At 45.3% G+C, this 11,814-nt stretch overlaps 1 protein-coding gene across 2 annotated transcripts; it reads right to left on the bottom strand.

Annotated features, from left to right (window-relative positions):
• Positions 1–366: 366 nt before the first annotated feature.
• Positions 367–11,235, bottom strand: RHOF (ras homolog family member F, filopodia associated). Of its 2 annotated transcripts, none has more exons than XM_055709977.1 (5): positions 10,938–11,207; positions 10,768–10,855; positions 3,876–3,985; positions 2,972–3,106; positions 367–834 (listed from the first exon to the last, which is right to left on the bottom strand). In XM_055709977.1, exons 1-5 carry the CDS (start codon positions 11,100–11,102, stop codon positions 670–672), a joined length of 663 nt encoding a protein of 220 aa, XP_055565952.1. In that variant the 5' UTR covers positions 11,103–11,207; the 3' UTR covers positions 367–669. The 2 variants fall into 2 exon arrangements, with proteins under 2 accessions (XP_055565952.1, XP_055565958.1); XM_055709983.1 differs by lacking the exon at positions 367–834 and adding an exon at positions 2,054–2,208 and having other exon boundaries at positions 10,938–11,235.
• Positions 11,236–11,814: the final 579 nt, after the last annotated feature.

The following is an 11,814-nucleotide window of genomic DNA, read 5'->3' as shown; positions in this document are numbered from 1 at the left end:
AAAGGGAAAACTTCAATTTGTAGAAGTAGAGAGGTTTTCATCAGTTAATGAGCATGAGTCAAGTATTTCCCCTAGCATGCACCAATATTTGCATCTTTCATGTATTACATAAGCTATATAAATTTATTGTAAAACTGACTTTACATTACACGTAGTAGCTGCCTGGAGTACTTATAACTTTCAGCGCTGTAAATTAAATATTTAAGACAGAACTTCCATTTCTGTCTCTTCATAGGTGCCCGATAAGCTACTCTAACCAATTGTTCCAAAAGATGTGGCTTTTCTGCTTGAAAAAGACAGTAAATTGTAGCTGTAACATTCCACAATTATTTTGCAGAGGGGAAAAAACCAAACAACATGAAGTCATATAGTGGCAGCTGCTGTTCATTGCAATTTAAATAGAGTCCAAGACCTGACTGCTGGTCATTTGCAGTTAGGAGCCAAAGCCAGATGGACAAAGGCATGAGCATCAGTTAACCTTGATAAAGAGCTTTGAAAATTTTATGAGGGCAGTGCAATGAAAGTGCAAAAATATTAAAAAATACATTTTAAAATAAACATTGTTCTGGGAATGCAAACATAATGAAAAAAGCGTCTTTGAAGTTAAGCTGGTTTTAAAAATCTGGATTGCTTGTCTGTTGTGCAGTCGATGCTCTCTTGCAGTCCAGATCATAACACTGAGCACACTGTCCGTTTCTTTTGGCGCTTGGCTTTTTTCATGGCATTCAGTGCAATGATTGTTGCTTCTTTAAAAACATTTTCTATGTTTTCACGACATTTTGCTGAGCACTCCAGATAAATTTCTGCATTGATCTGCTGACAAACTGCTTCCCCCTGGGAAGAACAAAAGGTAAGAGGAGATGTAAACCCAAACTGTGAGAGAAGAAAGGCGAGGTGGGAAAGAAAGGGAATTATTTGGTACATCTTCGTATCATGAGGTCAGGGAGAAAGAAGCTGGCTCTGAGTATAGTGCTAGAATGTAAGTGGCATTGGTAATAAACTGAGGTGCTGTTAAATAAACTAGTTTATTTCCCCCTATGTTGATCTAGAGCCTGGCCTAACAGTTCAGTATTAAGAGTCTCTACAGATGTAGATTGCTGATCGTGTAAAAATATTCTCAGTATTAAATTTGTTTAAAAGAAATGCTGAGGTAGATACTTAAGTGAGGTTAAGGTCTCTACACGGCAATATTTTTTGAGGTCTGACCTTAACTATTACATGATGTCACCTTTAGTAATGAATGTCACATGCAAGAGCAGAATCTGGACCAAAGCCATGCCTTATTTTGCTGGTGCACATGCAGGAACCCTGACTTTTGCTTTGGAGTGTCACAAGGGCTCAGCTGAAATCCTCCGATACAGAAATGGGCACCTGCGCTTCTCAGTCTCACCCAAACGCATGCAATGCAAACAGACTAGAATCAAACATTTGCATGCAGTCCTGGCTGTGTGAAATCACTACAGTGATTTCTTACTTTGCTAGTGATCTTTTTATTGTCATTGCAGTCTGCCCCCAGTTTTGAATGCCTGTGAGCCTTGGAGTGTGAATTCCAGGTGTGCAACCCACAGCTCACAAACTGCATTTATCACATTATAAGCCCTTAGAGTGGGGTCACTTGAGCACTCAGGCTTCTATAGGGGGATTTTTCTTCAGCATATTTAAGCAGTTTGTCTCCTTCCAGTTGTTTGCAAGCTGCAGTGCTGGCAGATACTGTTCAGCTCCTCTGTGCTTGGCATTGGAAGCATCGTGTCGCGTGACTCAAGATGCCATCAGCTGTAAAAGACTGAGGTAGTGTATATTTAAGGGAAGAAAAACCAGGCTGGAGGGCTCAAGCAGGAGACAAAGTTTGTACATCGTGTGGGCCCTGGAATGTAATCGCATGAGACGTCAGCACTCGCCAGAAGTGTCTGTTGCTTGCTCTGGAACTCATGTGTGAGGGTAATGAAGGGCAGTTATTAATGCAAATGAGGGACAATCTGCATCTGCTCACAAAGCAATAGGATGGGGATCTCATCTTGTGTGCAAGGAAGACAAGCCAAAAGTCCCAGCGAGGTTTAGTGGTGATGCAGTTACAGCTTCTTTTCATGCTGTTTAGAAAAAGTACTGATTCGTTCAAGGGTTTAGTACACTTAACCTTGTTCCCTGGACTTGCGCATCAAACAGTTTGAAAGCTGCTGTTCTTGCTCTGAGATGAGATGAGAAGGATGGCTGTGTAGTTTAAAGAAAAAAAATTAAAAATTGGGAGACCAGAGCAGAAAGGTCTTGTATGACATGGGACAAGTTGTTCCATCATTGTTTCTCCTGTGCCTAGGGCAGCTATGCCGGTGATGTAACACTACTTGTCTCACTGCATTGAAATCATTTGATAATATGTAAATAATTTTTTTTAAGATCCCTTCTAGAGACTTCAAAGAAAAGTCTCTTATGTTAGAGAAGCCTTGCAGATGTTTTTTCTATTATCCTTGAAAGGATTTATTTTTAAAAAGGGTTTACGAAACACATTTTTTTCCAGAACAGTCAGTATTTTTAATCCTGTAATGTATAACCTAGCATCTCCAGTCTTTATCACAGTCCTGATCAAAGCACCAGTGATGGGAGCAATGTATGCTAATAAAAATTATGAAGGAGGGAGTCCAACAACCTTGTTAAGACTTACAGTAACAACAGTAATAACCCAGCTGTGAAAGAAAACAAGAATGAGATGTAATGAGCATAGAAGGCATAGCTAGTAGCGTCCTTTCAGTCACACCAAGATACCAAATTTCTCTTTACTTTAGTTCTAAAAATGCACCACTTCCCAAAAGGACTTACAGAAACCCCTCCAAGTGCTGACTGTCAATAATTTATCTGGGCACTGTGATCAGCTAGTTTTGGAGCATCTGTGACTGTACTGGTGAGGAGCAATGCTGCTGAAGTAAGCGTGCTTTCTCTCTTGCAAAGAGGACACAGCTTTAACTGCACTTGTACTTACCTGGTTGTAAGTAATGGGTTCCTGCTTAGAAGCCCTGAGCTTGCGCAACTGTTCTTTGTCTTTCCTAAGGTCTGTCTTGCAGCCGATCAGTACAAGCGGGACACCTCGGCAGAAGTGATTCACTTCAGGATACCACTGATGGTAGAAAAAAAAGAATCTTTTATATATGCCGCTTGCTTTTTTTTTTTTTTCCTGAAATCAAAACAATAAAGCCAAGGAACTGAACCCGCATTTAATATATGCTGCAAAAAAGTCGTTAATCTAGTGGCAGGGACCCAACATGCACTATTTACATTACAGAAATATTCAGAAGTCCTACCTAAAGTCAGCTGATTTATAAAAACATAGGTGGCATCTGTCGCTATGCCAAAGTGCTTACTTAACATCTGTTTAAATTCAGAAGAGCTCCTCTGAAGTTGTATTTAAGAGCGGAATTTGGACCGAGTCTTGCTTTGTTTTGCTGGTGCAGTGTACAGGAATGTCAGCTGCTACTTTGGAGCATTACAGAACTCCTAGTACTGGCAAGTGGTTGCCTGCATCCCTCCCCTGTAGTTAAATATGCATGTGATGGAAGTAGACTTGAATCTAAAATGTTTGTGTGCAATGCTGGTTGTGTGACATGGCTACAGATAAAGCAGTGATTTCACTGCTGGTGTTTGATCTTTTTAGCGTTTTAGTGTGCTGCAGAGCTGACCCCAGTTCTGAGCCCTTAGGAGCTGCGGAGAGGTGAGCTCAAGGTCTAAGGTCTGTGACCTGCAGCTCAGTGCGTGATGAGTGATCTGTGCATCTACACGCCCAGGGTACACGACATTAAAAGCGTCAGCTTTTTTAATCTGACATCTTGTCATGTATCGGGTGCATATAATTTGTTTGAAAGGTTGAAGCAATTACAAAAGTCTCTTACCTTAGCTGCTACATTATCATAGCTAGTGGGGTTCATGACATCGTAACAAATTAACACGACGTTTGTGTTCTGGTAAGAAAGCGGTCGTAGCCGATCGTAATCCTCCTGCCCTGAAACACAGAAAATGTTTTGGATAAAAGAAATCTCTGTCCTTAAGCAGTATGATGGGAATATGTAAAGATACATGTTTGAAATCAAGAACAATGGCACTGTAATTGCACAGACTGCAGGTTTTCTGTACTTGTAAAATTCCTTCTCTGAAGTGCAGGAGAGTCCTTTTCACTAACAAGTAAATAGAATATAAAACATGTCCTTGGCAAGTTTTAATAAAAAGCCTGCTTCGTCCAAGTACTTAGAAGCACTTCAATCGCCGATCGCTAAATTGCTGCTCAGAAGCAAAATCGGCAAGAGGAATTTGACAGTTATCGATTAAAATTTTTGCAATTTGGCAGTAGCTCCATTCTCCCAAATACATTTGTACGTGCGATGCTGTGAGAAGTAGAAATGCCATATTTGCTAGACACAAATGCTGAAGTAAAAATCTTAGTAGTAAACTTGCTTTTCCCAGCCCAGTGACCTGAGAGGAAGCAGCGATTAGCACACCGTGCCTTTAGCACCGCTGCTCGCTGTAGCAGCATGCACGTGATTTTTACAAGACATGCTGCAACATGAGCCAGGCTTAACTGGTCTTTGAAGCAGGACTACAGAGCTCATCTTAGGGATGCTGCTGAATTCTGGAAAAGCAGGGGATTTGTCATACTTCTTATGAGGGATATTCTAGCACGTGATCTGACAAGAGGAAGCCAATTTACTTCAGACCTGTACTCCTTCCCCTTGCCATACATATGACTTCGCAGTAATCACCGTGCCAGGGTCTGAAGAGGTCTTGGTTTGAAAGATTAAGTTCAAAAAGCAGTAATTACCAGATATAGCCAATCCCTCCTGGATAAACCATTACTCAGTTTGTTCGAGATATTTGTAAAAACAGGACTCTTGGGTTTGGACCGTTCTGTACTGGAGCTTTCACAAGAACAGTGTGCTCTGTGGGTGAGGTGCAGAACAAAGAAGGACTGATTCCCTCAAGGTTTAATCCAGAAATAATACACAACTGACAAAATTATCCATATTGTACAAACATTCAGAGCAAAGACTGTACTGCTTAGCCCTACTTGTTTGCAACTGATTTACCATCTTGTTGCTGAGATAATCCTCTAAATGCATTAAACACATCAGGTGCCAAACTTTTTTTTTTCTTCCTAACTTTCTCTAGTGCTAAGTGCTGTGTATGATTTTCCCTGTTCAAGTTCAAGCCTCTGAGCTTCTACTAATGTAGCCTGTAAAAATCAAAAGGTCTTCCAAGTTATTGCTGGCAATTTGAGGCAGTCAGGACTGTCCCATTGGAAGAAACGTGTTCATTTGCTTGAAATCAGAACATAGAGTTAAATTCATACTCTCCTGCATGGGATAACAGAAGAGGTGTCTGATGTGACACAAATATGCTGTATCGCAAGTCAAAAACTATAGATATGCCCCAGTGAACTGCTGCACCTTCATCTTCAGAACTAGCTGTGCAGTTGTTTGGGTTTCTTAAGCAAACTGAGAAAATAAGTGCATGAGAAAACGCTGCTGAATAAAATGTGGCTCCATGCACATTTGGAATTTCAAATACAGAGCACCAAACAAGGTATAGCGCAGAGACCACAGGGGGAAGGTTAGATGGTAATTGCTTAACTTGTATGATGGTCGGATGATTGCAGCACTCACTTGGAAGGAGAGGAAGCTGTGCTATAAGAGCTCAGATGCAGTTCTTCTGTTGCTGAGGATGTAACAGGACCCAGATCAAGCTGTGTCTAAACATTGACGTCCTTCTCACCGAAAACAATCCCTTTCACCTCCTGTCCTTAAGTGCTGCTGATGAAATGCAAGGAAGGGCCTTGGGAGACTATTTCTCTGTAAAGCTGCTCAGTCTGTGGTCAGAGCTAATTTGGCACAGATTTAGGTCTTCTAGTAGAAGAGTTTTAAAATGAAGGAACAGGGGTAGACCTAAGCAGTAACTTCATGTATATGCAAAATCCCTGAGTGTACTTCATCAAGCATAGGTAGCTGTATTCTTTCCCCAATTAAAAAAATCATGCTGTGGAAGAATCAGGTAAATATATGCCTACATGTGAGTGTATCTGTGACTCTCCTCTGCTTTCCTCAACTCACTGTAGCATCGGAGACCTTGTCTGTTTGTTTGTTCTTGAAGAAAAAACTTTGCCCAGCTGAATTAACCTAAAATTTGCTAATTCTTTGCAAAGACCACAGTCCTGCATGCCTCTGTGATGTGTTGCATAACCCACATTGCTGTAGTTGGGCCCTGCGGTGGGGTGGTACCTCAGGCAATGGCTGAGGGCGAATGGGAGAAGAAGTGAAACCACAGGTCTCTGTCTGACATGCATGTTCACCACTGCTCTTCCTCACCTGTTTGCCAGTTTGCCACCAAAGAAGTGCCAGCCTGTCCACTGCTTAGTCTGTAAAGGAGCTCAGCACCCACGTCATTGCCAGGAGAGGGTAAAGGACAAGAGTCAAGACTCGGCAGCCTAGGAGCCTGCCAGGACATGCTGCCCTAAGGTACAGCAGCGCTGCCCATCGCCGCCAACGGGTACGGAAGAATGTAATATCCTGCCAGCCGGTCCAGAGCAGCCTACCGCTTCCTGCGGATGGCCGCATGTCAGCTGCAACTCCACTCTCGTGGTTCAGGATTGACACGGAACCTGCAATGGCAAGCCCTCACAGGCACACAGAAAGGCACCTAATTATCTTTGATTTGTTATTCTGCAGGCTCTGTGGGCATACCACGGTTATTAGCTTGCCAGTTATGATTTTTCACTACTCACTTTAAAAAAAATTGGGAAACGGGCATTCTGGGCAGTTGAAGAGGACAGTAGAAGAGTAGAAATCAGTAGAAAAGGACGCTTGGCGGGGGGCACACTTCAATTAAAGCTGGGTTTTTTTTGTCTTCCTCAGGCACACCCTCCTTTTCAAAGTTCTGAAAAATTATTCTTACATATACTGGCTTTTAAAATTTCTCTTAAGGCCTCAGACTGCCACACATCTGTCATTACAGACCTGAAAAACCCCGCTGCAGGCTTCATGTGTGCTTCCTGCCAGTCAGAGAGCGAGCACCCACAATGATGAGGCATTTACTTCCTCCTCAGCCTTCCACGCCCAGCAGAGCTCTGCTCTTTGGTCTGAGAAGTCCTGCACTGAACAGCATCAGAAATTGAACCTCGTGTCTGAACTGCCAGCGAAAGCATCAACACTGCTCCCGTAGTATGTAAAAAAAACAGAGTTAATTTACCTCTCAAGGCCTTGGCCTCTATCAAGCACAGCAAGAAATGGAAACTTTTAATTGAATAAGCAGCTGCAAAGCCTGTTCGCAGACGAGACAAATGATATTACAAAGCCTTTACTCACTGCGTATACATACCGCCAACTTCCTGTGACAGCAAGAGGTGTCTCTGACAAGGAGGACAGAGTAACATAGTATAAAAGTCTCACAAAAGTTGTTTTTCTAGCCTATTTTAGACTAACTTATTAACTTCGTTTGTTACCAGAATTCTTGTCAAGAAAAAAAAATAACTTTTGTAGCTTTAAATGTTTGATTCTTAGGTTCTTTGTGTCCTTCTCCTTCCCTAAGGAGGACAAGCTCAAACTCTCAAGCTGCACTGCACAGAACTTGAGAATACAAAGAATCCTTCTACCTTTAAACAGTTACACAGTTTAAACAGAGCTGAACCTGTCCTTCACCCTCCCATGATGCTGAAGTACATGCAACTGTTGCGCTTAGTAAGATCCTAAAAATATTGCAGTCCTTTCTGCAATGGGTCCATCATGAAGATCCTGTGACACTTTTTAGGAGAACTGCTTTGCCTTCTCTCCTGCACTGCTACACAGCAATTAGTTGAAGACCTTCACCTCAGAAATAGTTTAGCATCCTTTTGATCACATTTAAATAATTTTATGATAATTTGAATGATTTGGGAACCTTTCAGACTAAGAAGCAAAACACAAGCTGTCTTAGGATTTTAGAGAAGAGCAGGGCCAATTCAAGCAGTTCAGTAATTCAGAAGAGGACTCATAACACACGGCCAATATGGCTGCACCACTCCACTTCCAGTAATAAGCTGTTATGTTTAGACTCCTCTTTAAGCTGCAATTGCTGCTGTATGCTTACCCCAGAGCATCATCACCCAGCTGAGAGAGAAATTTAATGAGCTGCTGCTGCATGATATGACAAAAGCAAGTCAACATAGGGAAACACCGATTCCAAAACTGCATCTCCCGTGCTGCATCCACACAGCAGGACAGGAGCTCTCCTGTCTCCAGAACACTGAGCTGAAACTCCGGACAGTCCCCTTGTTCTTACTGCACAATTTGAACTCAGAGGACAGGACCTAGCTCTTGGTCCTAGTCCAGACCTTAAGGAACTCAACATCAGTTTTCTATTATTAAAAACAGGATGGGATTAAAGTATGTACTCAGGTGAGTTCTTCCTCTAGTGTAACTTCCAGCTTCAGAAAGAGGATGAAAAGCTGCTTGAATTACAGAGTATGATACAGATCTGTAACATTAAACTATGTAAGCAGCTCTGAAAAAGAACAAAAACTCAAGTCTTTCTCCATCCCAAGCAAATGCTTTAACCAAGGTGGCAATGTCCCCCCTTTCTCCGCACCTCATAATCTTCATGTGTCTCATGCAAAGCAAAACAGATTTAATAGGAAGGGAGGAGACAAGTGTCAGCAGCCTCTAGCAACTTCTAGCCTGGTGGTTATGATGCTGTTTTGGGAGGTGAAATATGTTTGGTTTCAAGGTTTCCAGACGAGAGATGGAAAGCAATTGTTCTTTCATGGCAAAGAGCTCTACCAATTACACAATAATGGTATCTCTACTTCCTGAATTGTCTTATGAGACACAAAATATGTCCCAGTGCTCTTATTTATAGTTGTAAACTAAATGTGGAAGGGCAGAATGGTAGATGCTTTCTGCTAAAGTTGCACACCTGAACAAGGAAACAAGGTAAAACTGGAGCCAAACTTTTTAGCAGGGCCTGTTGCAGTAGGACAAGGGGTAATGGTTTTAAACTAAAACAGGGTAGATTTAGACTAGATGTAAGGAAGACATCTTCTACAGTGAGGGTGGTGAGACACTGGCACAGGTTGACCAGAGAGGTGGTAGATGCCTCACCCCTGGAAACATTTAAGGTCATGCTGGATGGGGCTCTGAGCCACCTAATCTAGTTGAAGGTGCCTCCATTCACTGGGGCAGGGTTGGAGTAGATGGCCTTTAAAGTTCACTTCCAGCCCAAACTATCCTATGGTAAGCCACCAGTGCCCAGTTCAGCAAGCACTCTTGAGGCTGCTGGCAGCTGTAGGTCTTGCGCAGAGCTGAACTCCCTGCATGATGCAAGAAGCTGAGCACTTATGTCAGGCTTGCGAGAGTTTAGTGCTGCATTACTGAACCTGCCCTACGTACCGCCATTTCTGGATCCAGCCCATGTTCTTTAAAGCCCGGAAGAGACTCGAAAAGCAAACGTTGGAAGCTGCAGCACGGTAATGTTAAATGAAAGCCAGCCATGTTAACAAGAAATGCGTGACAGGCAAAAATGCCACACTGACAGTGAACAAACACAAAAACTAGACAAGTTCACTGTGGCAAGTCCTTTGTGCCACCACAGTGTATTAAGGAAATCCCTCTTTGGTTGCTTACACTAGATTTCAGCTCTTCTCTCTTCCTTTAAGACTCAAACACAAAAGCCGTGCCATTCAGTAGAAGCTACATTATCCAAATCTTGATAACAAATCTTGACTTGAGAACAGTAAAATTGACACAAGAAGATATATTGGCAAATTGGGTACTCAGGATCTTACTATACTGCACTAAAGATTAGCAATAAAATTCACTTCTAGATTAAAAAACTTGAAAATTATCTATTCAGATATCGTGTACAGTTTGCAAAAAGATAAGCGCGTTTTACTACTATTAAAAATTAGCATGGACTGCATTCAGTTCTTATTTATGTTGGTGTAAATTTGGAACAACTCCACAGGCTTGAGCAGAAACAGATGATTTACAGAGCTGAAACAGAGCATGTGTCAATTTTAGGGCTCATTTAGGAACACAGCTGGATAACAAGAGACTAGGTACTTTGAATTAAGTTGAACACAAACCATTTCACAAGTTCCTCAAATGAACCCAAGCAAACTACCAGCATTTTCAAACGGCTTTTACTGCTACAGCCTTTTTATTCTGAACACAAACCAGCCTTTTTCTCGTTCGCTAGTCGATCACACGTGGCAGGAGATTAAAATATTTTCCCAGTTGATTGTATTATGCTTTCCATCTGGGAAATGGGTTTTAATACCTTCAGATATGTTCGCTATCTGATGCGATTTTCTCAATAAACTGGGTTGTTAAGATAATGAACGAATGCAGGGCCAGCACTGCCAGCAGACAAGGGGCCTCTTTTTTTCTGTCATGCACATTTATGCTTGCAACAGGTAACGGTTGTTGATTTGTTTGTACTTTAACCTCTTGCAGCCTTAACCACGCTATCACGTTAAAAGTACGCTTGCATAAAAGCAATTTGAGAATATGTCCAGCTTTACAGCCTTCAGGTATTGGTCTGGTTTAAGCTGACATAGCAACAGGTGCTGGAACAGAAATACAGGCACGTTCACAGGACCAGCATTTTACACCGGTTGAAGCAGTTTGTGCTTGTTTGACTGAAATTCCGAGGCGCGGGGGCCGGGCTGGGGCTCAGCACCGTGCCCTGTGCCCTGTGCCCTGTGCCCTGTGCCCGCACCGCCGGGGCTGGTAGCGGGGCCGCCCGAGGTGAGGAAGCCCTTACCTGCCGTGTCGTACAGGGTCAGGGTGACCTCCTTCTTGCCCACCGTCACGCTGGTAGTATACTTCTCGAAGACGGACGGCGCGTATTGCTGCAAAGGGAGAAGCAGCTGCAGGCAGGGGCAGGCAGGCAGCGCCGGGCGGGCCCCAGCCCCCGCGCCCCCGGCCCCTCACCTCGGGGAAGGTGCCCTTGGCGTACACCATCAACAGCGACGTCTTCCCGCAGCCGCCGTCCCCCACGATCACCACCTTCAGCTCCCTCCTGCCCGACGGGGCGGCCGCGCTGCCGCGGGAACCCGCCGCCGCGCCCTCGGCCAGGGCCCCGTTGGCCGCCGCCATGGAGCGGAGCGGGGCCGGGCGGTACGCGGCTGCCCCGGGCCGCCTCAGCGCGACAGGCGCCCCGGGGCGGGCAGCGCCAACTGCGCCCCGCCGGGGGATTGGCCGCGCCGCGGGCGCCGCCGCCTCAGGTGCGTCAGGGCCCCGCCCGGGCCGCGCCGCCGCCTCACCACGCGGAGGGCCCGGGGGTGCTGCTCCCCCGAGCCCCCTCGGCGGCCTCGGCCCCCCCCGGCGGCCCCGAGCTCCCCTGGCGGCCTCGATTTCCCCTGGTAGCCCCGAACCCTCCTGGTGGCCCTGAATTCCCCTCGGCGGCCTCGAACCCCTCGGTGGCCCTGCACCCCTTCGGTGGCCCCGACCCCCCCTGCTACCCCGAGCCCTCCTGGTGGCCTCAAACCCGCCCGGTGGCCCCGACCCCCCCTGCTACCCCGAGCCCTCCTGGTGGCCTCAAACCCGCCCGGTGGCCCTGACCCCCCCTGCTACCCCAAGCCCTCCTGGTGGCCTCAAACCCCTCAGTGCCCCGAGCTCTCTCGGCAGCCTTGAACCCCTTCGGTGGCCCTGAATCTCCTGGTGGCCTCGAGCCCCCTTGGTAGCCCCAAACCCCCCTGGTGGCCCTGAATCCCCCTTGGAGGCCCTGAGCCCCCCTGGTGGCCTCAAGCCCCCCCCCCCCCGGCGGCCCCAAACCCCCTCGGCAGCCTCAAACCCCTCAGTGGCCCTG

Source organism: Falco cherrug, chromosome 1 (genome assembly GCF_023634085.1).
Source record: "Falco cherrug isolate bFalChe1 chromosome 1, bFalChe1.pri, whole genome shotgun sequence".
Classification (NCBI taxonomy): domain Eukaryota; kingdom Metazoa; phylum Chordata; class Aves; order Falconiformes; family Falconidae; genus Falco; species Falco cherrug.
The sequence above is the reverse complement of the archived record's forward strand: the minus strand, read 5'-3'. Positions and strand labels throughout refer to the sequence as shown.

Bases quoted from the DNA above. Each gene is read 5' to 3' on its own strand.
- RHOF (XM_055709977.1), bottom strand. From the start codon at position 11,102: ATGGCGGCGGCCAACGGGGCCCTGGCCGAGGGCGCGGCGGCGGGTTCC. The intron at 10,856-10,937 runs GTGAGGGGCCGG...CTCCCTTTGCAG, and splicing joins CCAAGGGCACCTTCCCCGAG to CAATACGCGCCGTCCGTCTT. The intron at 835-2,971 runs GTAAGTACAAGT...TGTTCTTCCCAG, and splicing joins AACCCATTACTTACAACCAG to GGGGAAGCAGTTTGTCAGCA.